Raw genomic sequence first — 17,426 nt, forward strand, 5'->3', positions numbered from 1 at the left:
TATGTTACTTAAGGTTACAAACATAGGTAGAAAATATAAAAACAAGGGAATTATTAATACAAAATTCTGCAGAGTGGTTACATCTGAAAGAGAGAGAAAAGGGGAATGCCCATAGGAAGGGACCCCTAAGAGGCTTCTAAGGTATTGGTAATATCCTGTTTTATAGCATGGGGAGTGGGTACACGAATGCAAACGTTATTAATCAAACTGTGCATATTAGTTTTATACATTCTCTTGTGTGTATGATATATTTAGCATCCCATGAAAAAATTCTACTATAGGTGAGGATGTGGAGCAATGTAAATTCACACTCATTGCTGTGAGGATAAGTTGGAAAAGCCATTTTGGAGAACATTTTGCAACATTTAGTAAAGTGGAAGTTGTACATGTTCTGTGATTTAGCAACGCCTTTCCTAGATATTCCTAGGTACTGTACCTTAAAGCAGTGCTTTTCAAACATGCTGATCACGACCTCTTATTGAGAAGTACATTTTACATCACAACCAAGTATCTCTCTCAGGCGTGCGTGTGCGCGTGCGCACACACGTATATGTATGTGTAAGTGTAAAAAAGCTGGGAAAAAATTTTGCTAAACAATGCCCATATTACATGCAACACATTCTGATCTTTTCTATTTCTGTCTATTTTATTTCATTAAAGGTCCCAACCTTTAAGTTTACTTTAACTCACTAGTAGTTGATGCTGTGGAGTGTTTGTGTCCTCTCAAAATTGGATTTAGACACATATGTTGAAATTAATCACCAATATGATGGTATTACGTGGTAAGGTATTTGGGAGGTGATGAAGGTAGATTACTGCCCTTTTAAGAGGGGCTCCAAAGAGCTGCCTGACCCTTTCCACCATGTGGGGACACAGCCAGCAGGTGTTATCTGTGAACCAGGAAATGGGCCCTCACCAGACACCAAATCTGCTGGCATCTTGATCTTGTACTTCCTAGCCTCCAGAACTGTGAGAAATAAATGTCTGCTGTTTACAAGCTACCCAATCTATGATATTTTGTTTTTTATTTTTTCATGTCAGACAGGTAATGTGCCGACAGGAAACAAGGTTTGAGGGAGGCACATCTCACATATGGGAATGAACACACACTCATCTTGCTTACAAACTGCAAAAGGACTGACCTATGATATTTTGTTATAGCAGCCTGAATGGACTAAGACAGTTGAGAAACTATAATTTGAAAAAAACTGCACTAGAGAAAAATTTCCATGAGATAATGTATAAAGAATGTTGAATGAGCAATGCTCAAAATAAAAATAACAGGAAATGAGAATTGAGGAATATTCACATAAGGGAACGATATATTGCAGTTAAGATGAGTAAACTACAGCTCAATGTATTAACAGAATGTTGAATGAAAAAGCCAGTTGCTGAAGCATATGTACAGTATGATGTTATTTATAAAGTTTCAAAACATGAAAAACATGTTGTTTATGGATACACACATATGTAATAAAACTCTAAAACACGCATGGGAATGCTGAACATGTAACTCAGGATCGTGGTTTCCACTGGAGAGACGGAGGGGAATGAGATCAGAGAGGAACAAAATGGAACTTTAATTATATTTTAAGATTTTTTGTTTATTAATCTTTTTCTTATTTGTTCTTTATTATTTATTGCAGGAGATGGCAAATTACCAATGATGGGCCAAATCTGGTATGCTATTTTTATATGACCTAGGAGATAAAAATGGATTTTACAGTTTTAATTTTTTTTATGAGACGGAGTTTCACTCTTGTTGCCCAGGCTGGAGTGCAATGGCGCGATCTCGGCTCACTGCAACCTCCACCTCCCAGGTTCAAGCAATTCTTCTGCCTCAGCCTCTCGAGTAGCTGGGATTACAGGCATGCGCCACCATGCCCAGCTAATTTTGTAATTTTAATAGAGCCAGGGTTTCTCCATGTTGGTCAGGCCGGTCTCGAACTCCTGACCTCAGGTGATCCGCCTGCCTCGGCCTCCCAAAGTGCTGGGATTACAGGCGTGAGCCACTGCGCCCAGCCTGGATTTTACATTTTTTAATTGTTGAAAAACTTGAAAGAATAATATTCCATGACATGTAACATAAAGTTCAAATTTCAATGTGGATAAAATAAGCTTTATTATTACACAGCCCCAAGAGCTTATTTATTGTCTATGGTTGTTTTCACACTACAATGGCAGAGATGAATAGCTGCAAGAGAGACCATATGGCTGGCAAAGCCTAAAAATATCTACAATCCTGCCTTTGATCTAAGAAGTTTGTCAACCCCTGGTTGACATACATACATACATGTATACATACATAACATACATATACATGTATGCATATATATATGCATACACACATGCATATATATATGCATACACACATGCATATATATATGCATACACACATGCATATATATGCATACACACATGCATATATATATGCATACACACATGCATATATATATGCATACACACATGCATATATATATGCATACACACATGCATATATATATGCATACACACATGCATATATATATGCATACACACATGCATATATATATGCATACACACATGCATATATATATGCATACACACATGCATATATATATGCATACACACATGCATATATATATGCATACACACATGCATATATATATGCATACACACATGCATATATATATGCATACACACATGCATATATATATGCATACACACATGCATATATATGCATACACACATGCATATATATATGCATACACACATGCATATATATATGCATACACACATGCATATATATGCATACACACATGCATATATATATGCATACACACATGCATATATATATGCATACACACATGCATATATATGTCAACATGTATATGTTGTGAGGGGTGTGAGGGGTGTGTGTGTGCGTGCGTGTACGTGTATGTGTGTGTGTGTGTGTGTATATATATGTATATATATATATATTTTTTTTGACAGGGTCTCACTCTGTCACCCAGGCTGGAGTGCAATGGCACAATCTCGGCTCCCTGCAACCCCCGCCTCCTGGGCTCAAGTGATCCTCCCACCTCAGCCTCTGAGTAGCTGGGACCACAGGTGTGTGCCACCACACTCCACTAATTTTTTGTATTTTTGATAGAGACGGGGTTTTGTCATGTTGCCCAGGCTGGTCTTGAACTCCTGAGCTCAAGTGATCCACCTGCCTCAGCCTCCCAAAGTGCTGGGATTGCAGGTGTGAGCTACTGTACCCAGGTGATGTATATTTTATAATATTAAAAAACGGTAACATTAAAGAAAAGTTCCAGAAGTACCAAGATGTATAATTCTACCCTCTACCAAAATTTGCTTAATTTTTCCACGTTTCCTTCCAATCTTTGACAAAACCCATATATTCTTATTGAAATCATGCAAAGATATTTTATATTCTACCTTTTCCCTGCTGTACATTTCATACACCTTTTTGATGTGCTATGTAGCATTCAAATTTGCCCTCTTTAATGGTATAACATGGTTCAAGTTTATAAACTGCACACCATAATTTACGTAACTGCCTTCTCATGTTTAAATCTTCATATTCTTTTCATTTTCCCCTGTTTATTATTGGTTGCAAGGCAAAGAATATCTTTGTACACAGAGATTTCCCCCTTTCTTCTTGCCAGGTATGGTGACTTCTTTTCTTAGAATAAATTCTTAGGAATGAAATACCTAGTTTTCCCTTCACCCCCCAAATTCTAAAAACTTTCTCTTCCTCTCTTTATTCCTATAACCTCTTACTTTTTCAGTCTTTTTGCTTATCCCCTTGCCTTCTCTAATATAACTGATCTCTGCCATTGGCTCTTACAGTGGTTGTTTAGATACTATAAAGCTCTCTTGCTGTTAAATCCCAGCTTGACCTCACTATCTCTTAGGTGGCCCAACATTGCACAGTGCATTGTGAGGGCTGCTTCTTGCTCTCATTTCTTAACCCTTCCCCTCATCACAGTGTCTACTTCCTTCCTTCCACTCCACTCCTTCGTTAAGGTTAAAGTCTGCCAGGGATCTCTCTGTTAAGTCCAAAGGCTTTTTTCTCTATTTTTATCTTCCCATTGGAGCTCCTGTCCTGAAGTGACTTTCCTCCTACAGTTCTTCAGGCCTTTCTCTTTCCTTTTCTCTCCCTACTCAAGGATTATCTCTTTCATAAAACTTTCTCTAAGGGTTGGGATATGCCTACCTCTTTTGAGTCCACAGTCAACCCAGGCATATCTCATCCCTTAACTGTACTTTGCCACATTTTAAGTTGTTTAACCCTCTTTTGAATGAAGATGAAGTTGAGGGGGGGAAAGTAAAAACTTGCAGAAGCCTCTACTTACAGTTTCAAAATAAACTCTTGAGATAAAGTAAACAATCACAGGCCATACTGTATTAGTAACAGAAGATCTATAAAGTGAGGTCCATGGATCAGCAGCATCAGTGTCACCTGGGAGCTTGTTAGAAATTCTGAGTTGTAGGCTCCGCCTCAGACCTCCTGAATCAGAATCTAGGTTTTTAATATAATCCTCAGTGATTCACATGTGCAATATAGTATAGGAAGCACTGGTCTAGTGGACCAATGTATGTCTGCCAAGAAGGACCTCCACCAGAAGGCCTCTAAGGACCCCTTGGGAACCTCAAACCAATGATTTACACCTCTTGCTGGGCAAGGGTGGCTGCCATACCTATCAGCCCTTTGATGACAGCTACCAACTGATCTCCTGACTAGGTGGGTGGCCTCCCTCCCTCATCATTCCAGGTACAGGCACATTCCTTTGAAGCTGCAAAAGAGTTTGAAGAATACAGTCTTTCTCAGAGAAGACTGTTCTTCAACCAAGGATGTAGGCAAGAATGTAGAGTCATTGGTAAAGTGGACACATCCTACTAGGGGTTAGGAAACACTGTTTCTATCATCTTTCCTAACAAAAAAATATGTGAACAACATAGAATCGAAAGACAAGAAATATTTATATTCCTCCTTCTTTCACTCAGTAAATATTTACTAAGCACTCACTATGTTCCAAACACTATTCTAGGTGCTGGGGTTACAGCAGGGAACAAAACAAAGTCCCAGTCTTAGTGGGGTTCACGATCTCTAGGGCAGTAGTCCCCAACCTTTTTGGCACCTGGGACCAGTTTCAGGGAAGACAACTTTTCCACGAAAATTTTGGGGGAGGGGGGTTAAAGGATGAAACAGTTCCACTTCAAATCACAAGGCATTAGATTCTCATAAGGAGTGCACAACCCAACCTAGATCCCTTGTATGAGCAGTTCACAATAGGGTTCAAACTCCTATGAGAATCTGCTGCTACTGCTGATCTGACAGGAGGCGGAGCTCTGGCAGTAATGATTGCATGCCCACCCGCCGCTCACCTCCTGCTGTGCGGCCTGGTTCCTAACTGGCAACAGACAGGGGGCCTTTACTCTAGGGGATGGAGATGGACAACAAACAAGTACATAATATGGCCTGTAGTGATAGCGCTTTAAAGAAAAATAGAGCCAGGCAATAAGACCAATGGGCATGGCTGCCGCAGATTAAGCAAGAAAGAAAGCATAATGAGATGAGACTGGAGAGGTGAGTGGAGCCAAGTCATGTAGGGTCTTTAAGGAGCTTGGATTTTATGCCAAGTACAATGGGGGCCATTGCAAGGTTTTGAGCAGAGGAGTGACATGATATTGTCTACATTTTAACAGGGTGTCTCTGGGCAGGGTGCGATGGCTCCCATCTGTAATACTAGCTCTCTGGGAGGCCAAAGGTGGTGGAATGCTTGAGTTCAGGAGTATGGGACCAGCCTGGGCAACATGGTGAAACTTCATCTCTACAAAAATACAAAAAATTAGCTGGCCATGGTGGTATGTGCCTGTTAGTCCCAGCTACTCAGGAGGTTGATGTGGGAGGATTGCTTGAGCCCAGGAGGTGGAGGTTGTAGTGTGCTGAGATCATGTCACTGGACTCCAGCTTGGGTGACAGGGCAAGACCTGGTCTCAAAAAAAAAAAAAAAAAAAAAAAAGGTCTCTCTGGTTGGTATATGGGGAATGGACTCTAAGGGGCTAAGAGTGGAAGCAGGGAGCCGAATAGCAGGCTGCTGTAAGCAGGTGTGTGGTTGGTGAAGATTAGGGTGACCAAGTGGTAGTGGTGAAAAAGGTTCCAACAATCTCAATTTCCCTATTTAAAAAGTCATCACAAGGTAACTGATGTGAATTTTTAAAAAATCTTGGAGGGGAAACTGATATAGAAAACAAACTGTAGAAATAACAGGGCTTTTCTGGGTTGAGCACTGTTAACAACACCCCCTGGGAATCAGTGTCATTTAACATTTCATAGAAGATTAAGAAAAAGGGTATTTTGAGATATGTCTAGATACACAAATCATACTTTGCTTTCCACATAGTAACATGTCAAATCAATAGGGAGCAGCTTCTGGAACATCTCTGAAGCCATGTGCATAAGCTGGAAAGTGGCAGGTATCTTGTCACATGGATGAGTGTATGGCAGCTCACATAGGGAAAGATAATTCAGAGGATACCTTTAAGACAATGAACTCTGAACTGCTGGTTGCCACCAAGGTAAGGAATCTAGAAGTTGTTTTAGATTACTCTTTCAAGACATCAACTCTTCTAAAGTCCAAACAGCCAGCAAAAGGTCTGGCTGTCCAGAATAAAGACAAAACATCAGCCTTAACAAAGCCTCAGTACATCCCTCTTTGGGCTTAGTGTGCAGTGCTGGTCACTGCATCCTAAGAAAAAGAAGCGCCAGAGAAAGGCAGGTAAAATAATTAAAAGAATAGAGGGGCTTTTTTTCTCTGGGTTAAATGCCCATAAAGAAGATAAGATGCTTTTATAGCATGAAAGACTCAGAGGAAGTAAAAATAGCCCTTGCCATTCAATCCTATAATTCTTAAATTAGGGGACAAAAGAAGCTTGAAAATGGGAGTAATGAAGAAACCGTCGTTGGAGGACATATAAAAGAAGGTCCTTCTTTGGCTGGGGCCAGGGGTCAGGTCTTTAAGTATTCTCCAATATGTGGAAGTACATGTGGTAGCTGTAAATGGAGGGTGGGGGTGGGGGTGGGGGACACGCAGCCCACCTCAACAGTCCTTCGAAGGGACAAAAACCACTCTGGACTGGTGCCCGCCTTCCCTCTTTCCCCAAATCACCACGGAATACAACCACAGAAACTCAAAACCAGCAAAAAACGCTGACAAGACATTCAAAGGATTCAAAATGCTAATACTAAATCTCATTGTCTGGGAAAATTAGATTGAAAATAAATTCAAGGGTGCAAGATTTATAATAGATTAACAAGGGAAATTAAGGATGTTGGTGGGGCCGGGAGGAGATACATCCTTAACTTTGTGATTCACACGATGGAGCAATACTGTGTCCTTCAAAGAAATGGTATTTGGTAATCTGAGTTGGACAGCTATCATAAACCATTTCCTATACACTGTTAGCATAGTCAGAAAGTGAGAGTTATGGATTGACATAGGGATTAAATCATTTGAATTTTTCACCCACAGCACAAGTCCTTCAATCGTTTTCAATAAACAGAGGGAGAGGGAGACTCTGATGAACCGTTGCTCACGTGTTGAACAGTTAGCAATCCCGGGCTATCGAGTCCCTGCTGACCTTCCTTCAGAAAAACGAATGGACATGTAAACGGAATGAGGAAGGGAGGGTAATAACCAGAGTGTCATTGAATTGAGAGATGTTAAAAATGGGCCACAACCAACACATGGGCCCTTACTTTTAGGTGAAAGAGTCCTATATATAAATACATAGTATGTTCTCTCTTGCCAAGAAATATTAGACTAAGGAACTTCATTCCTCACGAAGAAGATAATCCCCTCTTCCTTCCCATAGGTCCCTTACCTTACCTGCTTCTTCCCTCTCGCGGGTAGGAACTTTGAGCCCCGCCTCTCTGCTCGTCTAAGCTCCGCCTTCCCCGTCCACCTGTGTGCCCAGCCCCTGACGTTACCGGTTGGCTTCAGCGGCCTGCAGGATTCCGGCTCCCGATTGGTCGGCGCGTCCACGGCTTGCGCAGCTCACCAATGGCAGCGGTGCTGGGTGGAGGGGTGCCCACATCCAAGATGGCGTCCCCAGGAGCTGGGAGCGGGTGACCGGCGGCGGGGAAGCGGCCTGGGTTGGCCCTCAGATTGCGGGGTCTGGGGGCATCTCGCCGGGCAAACCCTTGGCCCGCCTACAAGGACTTCCCCCGGCCAGAGCAATGGCCGCTGAGAACAGCAAGCAGTTTTGGAAGAGGAGCGCTAAGCTGCCTGGGAGGTGAGCCCAGGACGCTGAGAGGGATAGGGGATTGGACCAAACCCTTCCAGATCCTAATCCCTAAATCCCGCGGGCCTGGGGCGCCACAGAGGCCGGAAGACTGGTTTGGGGAAGCTGGGACTGCCTGGTGGCGGCAGGGCAGCTGTCAGGCAGAGAAGCGAACAGCGAGCTTTGGGGACGGCTGGATGTGGGTGTAGACCGGGGTCTGGGGGCGGAGGTTTCAGGAGGGGTGACCTCAGCGGGAAGGTGGCCGAAGATTGGGCGTAAAGGGGAGTGGAGTTGGGTGAGTAGTCAGTGTCGGCCCTGGTCTCGGAGGTTCCTCCCCAGAGCTGCTTCCCACTCTAATTAGGACTCCCTCTCAGGGGTCTCCACCAAGCACAGGTGGTTGGTCGCTTGAGGATGGCCCCTTTCCTTGATCCCTGAGGTCGGCACTTACCCGAAGGATTCCGGTGGGAGTTTGGGGCCGCCTGCCGAGGGGGTTAGGCAGGAAAAGTGAGGACGATTCTCAACCCTGACCTTACTTTATCTTGAGTTGGCCCTTTCCCACTAGGAATTATTACAAGACGACAGAATCAGGGTTATTCCTTTGGCATTTTCTAAGGATTTGTCCAACCCCAAGTGACTTCTTCCTCCCCTGCATTGTAATGCACTTCTTGTGCAAATGCACTAAATTCGTTCATTCTTCAGTTGTTTAACTGGAGAGCAGACCCCCTAAGACTATCCCCACCCTCTTTTCGGTGTATGTTGAGACTTTTGGCAAATTATCCATCCATCAATCTACTGTTGGTTTACTGTTTCAGTTTATTTTGGGCAAAGTCCTGAGAAGTATAAGGAAGAGTGTGTATTTCAGTCGTAAATTTAAGATTTCTGCCAGCTACAGTCTACTTGGTGATGAAATTCATGTTTGGTTGTGTCCCCTGTGCTACCTTTTCTAATGGATTCAGGTTTTTTCCTTCTGGGATAATCTTTCGAACTCGTGGCTTTTTTTTTTTTAAGCGAGAGAGAGATGAGGGTCAGTAGTGGCTAGGTAAGAGCCTTAATATATATATATTTTAAATGAAATAGAGACAAGGTCTGACTGTGTTGCCAGGGCTGGTCTCTGACTCCTGGCCTCAAGTGATCCTCTTGCCTTGGCCTCCCAAAGTGTTGGGATTACAGGCGTTAGCCACCATGCCCCACCAAGAGTCTTATTTTATTAAGGATTCTAGTAGACATATGGAGAATAGGGTGGAAATCAGCTTTTAGTAATACTTATTAAAGTAATAGAAAGGAATGCAAAAATAACTTCAGATTAAAGTGCTGTGGACTTAACAGTGTTAATATTACTGTTAAAGATGTTCTGTGTTTTTAGGTAAGCACACTTCCTGCCAACTGATTCCTTTTCCTTCCTGGTCTAGTGAGCTCTCTAGTTGTGCTAACTGCTATTTTCTGGGGTTTTCCATAGTGAGATCATTAAATTTTGACATCCTAAGATTATAATCAGAATCAATAGGAAGACTGTTGTATCAGGAAGCAATGTAAGAGATGTGGGACGTGGCATGGGCTTCTGTGCCTTCTGACTGCTGGTTGCTATTAACAATCTTTTTTTCCTATATTTCCTGTATTTGGCTATAAGAACAGTCAACTTTTTTAAAGCACTACTTTTCTGAGATAGGAAGAGAAGTCTTTTCAGTTTCTTCAAGTTTCTGGATTCCTTTTTCATTTTGAAAAATATAGAGAAATAGAGAACTTTCGAGTTCAGAAAGACTTGGGTTACTATTTGGGCTCTGTTGTGTGTGTGACCAAGACAAATAATCTTTCTAGGCCTCAATTTCCTTACCTATGAAATGAGAAATAAAAATACTTTCCTCAGAGTCACTGTGGGGACTAAGTGAAATACCCTATTTGTAAGGAACCTAGGACAGTGTTTATTTAGCACATTATAGTTGCTCAAAAAACAGTAGTTATTAACATTGCTGTCATTATTACAGCAAGTAAACATTTAAAATAATGTTACTCAGATCCTTACCCCAGCTCATTGTCTTCGTTGTTTGTTTTAAGGTATTCAAATATTTTCACAATTCATAATAGTTTTTAGTACCTTACTTGGTAAAGAGAAATACTGTTCAGCTGTGTGCTTTTAGCAGTGAAGCCCATGAGCCTCTGGTCATGGGAGAAAACTAAGTTTCTTTTAGATAGAAAGGTACTTTGGTTTAAAGAACATGTTAGGGCATTTTCTCAAGAATAGAACTTTTGCATCTGTACTCTTTCGGTCTTAGAGAAGAAAAACTTTCTCCTGGGTGGGGAAATGACAGAAATGACTCTACTGGATGCATGCAAACTTGGAAATGAAACTAGTTTACTCTTCTTTGCAAATTGAAAGGTGAAAAATAAAAGCGATGACAGGGTTCTTTCCATTTGTCTGATCATGATCCAACAATCTTAGTGACAACAAATAGAAATTTTATTAAATAAAAGAAGTTGCAAATGAACGAAACATTCTTTTTAAAAATAACAGCTTTATTGAGATATAATTCACATACCATAAAATTCACTCTTTTAAAGTGTACAATTCAGTGGTATTTAGTATATTCATTTATAGTATAGATGGTTTTGTGCAACCATCACCACTAATTTCAGAACATTTTCATCATCCTGAAAAGAAACTACATACCTGTTTACAGTCACTCCCCATCCACCCCACTCCAGACCCTGGTAACTACTAATCTACTTTCTGTTTCTGTGGATTTACCTCTTTTGGACATTTTATATATATGGAGTAATATGATCTGAGGCCTTTTGTGAGTGGCTTCTTTTATTAAGGACAGTGATTTCAGGCTTGTCCACGCTGTAGTATGTATCAGTACTTCATTCCATTTTATGGCTGAATAATATTCCATAGTATAGATACACCACATTTTGTTCATTCATCAGTTGATGGATATTTGAATTGTTTTCACTTTTGGGCTATTGTGCTTAATGCTTTTATGAACATTTATGCAGAGGTTTTTGTTTGGATATATATTTTCTATTCTTCTGCTGATAAATAGGAGTGGAATTGCTGGGTCATGTAGTAACTTGGTGGAACTAAGCATCTTTTAAGTTCTCTCAGTTATTCACATGAGCCCCATGTACTTAGCACATCAAATGGTCATTGTATTAATGCCTAGAAGATAAGAGGCAATCTGTACCATTGCAGGCTTTGGCAGGTGTGGTGGCCTGTAATCCCAGAATTTTGGAAGGCTGAGGCAGGTGGATCGCTTGAGGCCAGGAGTCCGAGACCAGCCTGGCCAACGTGGTGAAACCCCCCATCTCTACTAAAAATACAAATTAGCTGGGCTTGGTGGTGTGCGCCTGTAGTCCCAGCTACTCAGGAGGCTGATGCCCAAGAATCTCTTGAACCTGGGAGACGGAGGTTGCAGTGAACTGAGATTGCGTCACTCCACTCCAGCCTGCGCAACAGAGCAAGAGATTGTCTCCAAAAAAAAAAAAAAAAAATGCAGGCTCTGAAATCTGACTGCCTAGGTTAAAATCCCAGCTCTGCTTTCTAGCTATGTGATCTTATGGGATTTAATTAACCTCTCAATGCATCAGTCTCCCCATCTCTAAAATAGGGACAGAGTATCTGCTCCATGGGGCTGTTATGAGGATTAAATGAGATAGTACGTAATAATTGGTTAGGAGGTACACAATAATATTAGCTATTATAAGAAGGATAGTTACGATGATAGTAGCTATCATTTTTGTTTTCTCTCCTTGCTTCAGTTTTTGAAACTGAAATTGAAAAGCTTTGATCTGGCTGGGTGTGGTGGCTCACAACTGTAATCCCAGCACTTTGGGAGGCTGAGACGGGTGGATCATTTGAGGTCAGGAGTTCGAGACCAGCCTGGCCAACATGGTGAATCTCCGTCTCTACTAAAAACACACAAAAAAATTAGCTGGGCTTGGTGGCACAAACCTATGGGGGAAAAAAAAAAAGCTTTGGTCAGTGTGTGTGTGTGTGTGTGTGTGTGTGTGTGTGTGTGTGTGTGTGTGCCACCGTGCCCAGCCCTGGCTAATTTTTGTATTTTTTGTAGAGACAGGTCTTGCCATGTTGCCCAGACTGGTCATGAACTCCTGGGCTCAAGCTGTCTGCCCACTTCATCCTCCCAAAGTGTTGGGATTACAGGCGTGAGCCTCTGCGTCTGGCCAAAACCGAAATTACCTGAGTCTTCCAGGCCCTTCGTTGTTAGAAAGAAAGGCCAAGTTAAGAACTTGAAGCCAATCCTAAAATAATAATGAATCTGATAGGAGACTTAGTGTAAAAGTCACAGCCTGTCTGGGCAGGTACATTACAACTTGTTCTTGGCTTGGAGATGTTTTACTGGTAGGGTGAGTGACTAGAAGATACTAAATTATCATTGAAACAGCATAGATCACCTGTTCTGGAAGACTAATGTGGAGTGAGTGTGTGAACCTACATCAGTTGCCAACACGTTTGGCATTTAAATTTGATAGGTCTTTTTCCCATATTTGCGCTAGCTCTTTTATCAGTGCTAAACAAACACCTGTTGATTTTTCCTACCAAGATGTTTGCACTGTTTCAACTAGGCAAAACAGCTATGTCAATACATTCTATGGTGTTGGTTTTATTAAAGAGAGTGATGGAGGTTAATCAGAACTTTTGTTCCATTTTGTCTGCGTGGCAGTATATTCCATGGCATTCTTTTCTCTGCGTATGTGGTGTGATTTCTTTGAGATGCAGTGTGTTAACTAACCTCTGGTTTTTAGGTCTAGCTTAAGTGGAGGCCTAGGTTTTGTAGAGATCTAATCTTCACTTACTAAATATTGTTAAGTGCCTGCTGGTATGTGTCATGCTCTGCCAGGTGGCAAGGGGGCTACAGAAAAAGATATGGCACCACTATGGCTTTCTAGGAGCTAAAAAATCTGCTTGGCATCATGGCTTCCCCTGGAGAAGATGCTGTGTATGATTGACTTTCTGGTTTTTCCACTAAACATATGTTACATTTGTAATCAGACAAACTTAAAGGTGGAATTGGGTGAAAACACATTGTTGAATGCAAAGAGCAAGATGTAGAAAGATATGTACAATGTGCAGTCTTTTATGTGAAGTTTAAAAACATAGAAAATACTGTGTGTTGTTTATGGATCTGTGAATATATGTAGAGGTATAAAAACAGATGGGAGGAGTTCCCTCCAATTTCAGAATAATTGTTATCTCTTGGGAAGCGAAGAAACAGGACTAGGGACTGCAATTGGGGCATCAGTAGTCTAACACTTTGTTTTTGTTTTGTTTTGTTTTGTTTTTTTGAGATGGAGTCTTACTCTGTTGCCAGGCTGGAGTGCAGTGGCCCGATCTCCGCTCACTGCAACTTCCACCTCCCGGGTTCAAGCGATTCTCCTGCCTTGGCCTCCCGAGTAGCTGGGACTACAGATGCGTGCCACCACACCCAGCTAATTTTCTTGTATTTTTAGTAGAGATGGGGTTTCACCATTTTGGCCAGGATAGTCTTGATCTCCTGACCTCATGACCCACCCACCTTGGCCTCCCAAAGTGCTGGGATTACAGGCGTGAGCCACTATTACTGGCCTAGCACTTTTTTTCTTAAATGAAATGTGACAAATGTTAACATTTGTAAATCAGAGTGGTGGGTTTGTGGATGTTTATTATATCATTTTCTGTACTTTTCTTTGTGTTTGAAAATGTCAATTAAATGCTTTTTCACTTGTGTTAGAGCAAATGTTTTGTTTTGTTTTGTTTTAACTTGTGTTGGAGAGATCAGCCAGTTAGCCTTGGAATTAAGTAAAATTTAAAGTAACATGATTTAGAGTCAAAATAAGTCATATTTACAGTGTGATGTTATTTATATAAAGTTTAAAAAACATGCAAAATCATACATTATTTAGGGATACATACATAGAAAATAAAAATATAAAAATGAGTGTGAAAAATGCCAGATCCAATAGAGTGGCTTCCTAGGAAGGGAGGGAGGGGTATGCCAGGGTGTTTTGTTTTGTTTTGTTTTGTTTTGTTTTGTTTTTGACACGGGGTTTCACTCTTGTTGCCCTGGCTGGAGTGCAATGGCACGATTTCGGCTCGCCGCAACCTCTGCCTCCCAGACTCAAGCAATTCTTGTGCTTCAGCGTCCTGAGTAGCTGGGATTACAGGTGTGTGCCACCAAGCCCAGCTAATTTTTATTTTTAGTAGAGATGGGGTTTTGCTATGTTGGCCAGGCCAGTCTCGAACTGCTGGACTCAAGTGATCTGCCTGCCTCGGCCTCTCAAAGTGCAGGGATTACAGGCGTGAGCCACAGTGCCCAGCTCTGATTGTGTCTTGTATTATGATCTAAATCTAGTTTATTTTTAAAAAGTAATATAAGCCCTAATTTATGTATGTTAGGGAACTAGAGAAGACATGAGTTAGTAGATGCTGGGGGTAGGGGTATGGAAAGTTTCATGAGGGGTGTAGAATTTGAAGAGAATGTTGCAGGATGGATACAATTTTGAAAAGGGATGTAGAAAATAGAAAAGCATTCCAAGTAGGGAAAAGAGCCTTATTTAATAATGGGTTTAATAAGTTTGGAAGGTGGAGTGGAGATCAGTCTTTCTTAGAGCTGAGTTTGGGTTTGGAAGGAGTAGGGATGGTACAGACAGTGATAGGTGAATTATAAATGTCAGGAAATTGAGCACCTTAATCATTGGGCTCTTCTGGTCTATCTCCATTTAGTCTCTGTGATCATCTCGGTTTCTCTTTTCTAACTTCTTGCCTGTCTTTTTTAAGCTGCAATAAACTGATTTATTATACAAAGCGTTCCAGTTTTAGATACATCATGGTTCAGTTCAAGAATATGTTAACAAATTCAATTTGGGCCCTGATACCTTTGCTGATGAAGTCCATCATTTATCTTAGCCTTCCTGGCTGTGCCAGCACCTTGGGCTGACAGCTTTAAAAAATAGTCTACTGTGATTTTAAGATTCCTTTCCTAGATGGTAATTGATGGCCTCTGGCCCTTCAGCCTGCACAAATTAGGTTTGCTTTTCTTCTGCATGGGTTACTGGCAGATGGTAATACTTCTTTAAGGAGGGGATCTAAGGACCATCTCTTATTTTTCTACCCAGTCACCTTACCTAACCGGCCTGTTGAGATCTTCCTGCAGTTTATCCTCTGATTTTATATTTTATTGTGAGGAGGGCTTGTGGGCTTGAAGAATTCAGGTGTACTCTTAGATTATTTGCAGCTGCTAATGTGCATATCAGTAGCCCTTTGGGTTTTTTTTTTCCCGTGGTCGGTGGGGGTGTCTAACACCCTCTTCCTCTCTCAGCAGAACTTTCCCTTTACTCTTTGATTCCTCTTTTTTCTCTCTGCCTAGGAAACCCTTTAAACACATCAATTAGTATTGTTTTCAAAGTTTGTATTTCTGTAGTAATATATGTAATAGTTTGCTTACACATTACTTATTAATCTTCCAGAGAGGTTTAGGGAGTAAAGATTCTTATAGCTAAAGAAGTAGGGACTGTATTCATAAATTAAAGATTATACGTAAGATTTCCTCTGAAATCTTAATAGGAATCAATGTGAAAGTGATTGATTTGGCTATATTTTTATTTAAAAGCATCCTTTAGGATCACCTCTGTTATGTGAAACAAGTATTTGGTAAGCTTGTTTCAATTTCTAAATGTTGAGTATGGATTAAATTATAAAAATGGGAGGGAGGAAGAAAATCAACATTTCTTGGGCACTGAGTGTTTGCTGGGTAGTGTTCTAACATTTGCAAATCTACGTCACTTCCTGCTTAACATTAAATGAGCATTACCACCCGCTAGGAATTGTGCTAAAGGGCTTTCGACATATCATCCCACTTAAACCTTCTAACCTTCTCAAGATCGCTTATTGCTTATAAAGGTGATACTTGTACATGATACTAAATCAGAAAGGGTTTGCAGTGAAAACTAAGTCTCTTTGGTGTCCCATCATCTTCCAGTCATCTGGTTCCTATTCCAAACTGCTGCTACCAGTGTCTTTTGTATTCTTTCAGATACTCTGATATTCTTTCAGATACATAGACCTAATCACACATAAAATGCATGTATCTATTTTAAAGATTTTTACAAAAATGGTGTCATACATGTAGTTCTGCATCTTTTTTCAATTAATGTCTGAGTTTATTTCATGTCAGTGAATATAGAACTGCCTCATTCTTTTTTTTTTTTTTTTTTTTTGAGACGGTGTCTTGCTCTGTCACCCAAGCTGGAGTGCAGTGGTACAATCTCGGCCCACTGCAACCTCCGCCTCCCCAGCTCAAGCCATTCTCCCGCCTCAGCCTCCTGAGTAGTTGGGATTACAGGCGCCTGCCACCATGCCCGGCTAATTTTTGTATTTTTTAGTAGAGATGGAGTTTCACCGTGTTGGCCAGGCTGGTCTTGAACTCCTGAGCTTAGGTGATCTGCCTGCTTTGGCCTCCCCAAGTGCTGGGATTACAGGCGTGAGCCACTGCACCTGGCCAGAACTGCCTCCTTCTTTTTAAAAGATGTACTGTAATTTATTTAATTACTTTCCTGTTGGTAATTATCCTTTCTATTTTAATAGGTAAGTTAGCTCCTTTATATTTATTGGAATAACTGATATATTTAGTTATTTAGTTAAATTTTTAATATTTTCATCTTTTTTTTTTTGAGATAAGGACTTATGGGCTATAGTGCAGTGACACGATGATAGGTCACTGTAGTCTCAAACTCCTGGGTTCAAGTAATCCTCTCACCTCAGCCTCCCAAGTAGCTAGAACTACAAGCGTGCACCACCACAGTTGGCTAATTTTTAAATTTTTTGTAGGTACAAGGTCTTGCCATGTTGCTCAGGCTGGTCAAACTTCTAGCCTCAAGCAGTTCTCACACCTCAGCATCCCAAAGTGCTGGGATTACAGATGTGAGCTACCATGCTTGGCCTTTTAAAAATATTTTCTTCTTAAAAAAATCTTTTACTATGTGGACTGTGCTTGCTTTTGAGGGGAGGGCATATATATATATATATATATATACTGATAATTTGGAAGATTGATCTTTTTATTCTAGTGATTGTGTTTATAAGTGTAACTTTATACCATATTTCTTCAGACAGTACCCGTTGGCTCCCTACCATGAGCAATGATGAAATTAGTAAGTAT

At 41.0% G+C, this 17,426-nt stretch overlaps 2 protein-coding genes and 1 non-coding gene across 14 annotated transcripts in view; 1 reads left to right on the plus strand and 2 right to left on the minus strand.

Annotated features, from left to right (window-relative positions):
• TMEM217 (transmembrane protein 217) overlaps positions 1-8,458 on the minus strand; it is a 45,968-nt gene extending 37,510 nt beyond the window's left edge. For 4 of the 11 annotated variants that reach the window (XM_055113563.2, XM_055113559.2, XM_055113557.2 and 1 more), the window contains exon 1: positions 7,881-8,237. The gene's annotated coding sequence lies outside the window, so the exon portion shown is untranslated. Of the gene's footprint in view, positions 1-7,875 lie in introns of all 11 variants that reach the window. The other 7 variants (XM_057302489.2, XM_055113560.3, XM_055113561.3 and 4 more) reach the window with 4 other exon arrangements.
• LOC112440285 (small nucleolar RNA U13) lies at positions 1,036-1,138 on the minus strand. Its single transcript, XR_003028460.4, has one exon. It is a non-coding gene; the product is annotated as a small nucleolar RNA U13 (small nucleolar RNA).
• Positions 7,591-17,426, plus strand: part of TBC1D22B (TBC1 domain family member 22B) — a 74,753-nt gene continuing 64,917 nt past the window's right edge. The window contains exon 1 of one of the 2 annotated variants that reach the window (XM_003818889.5): positions 7,591-8,286. In XM_003818889.5, the coding sequence (XP_003818937.4) occupies positions 8,231-8,286 (56 nt within the window). In that variant the 5' untranslated portion in view covers positions 7,591-8,230. The remainder of the gene's footprint in view (positions 8,287-17,426) is intronic. The other variant, XM_034962006.3, reaches the window with a different exon arrangement.

This window comes from Pan paniscus, chromosome 5 (assembly GCF_029289425.2).
Source record: "Pan paniscus chromosome 5, NHGRI_mPanPan1-v2.0_pri, whole genome shotgun sequence".
Lineage (NCBI taxonomy): Eukaryota > Metazoa > Chordata > Mammalia > Primates > Hominidae > Pan > Pan paniscus.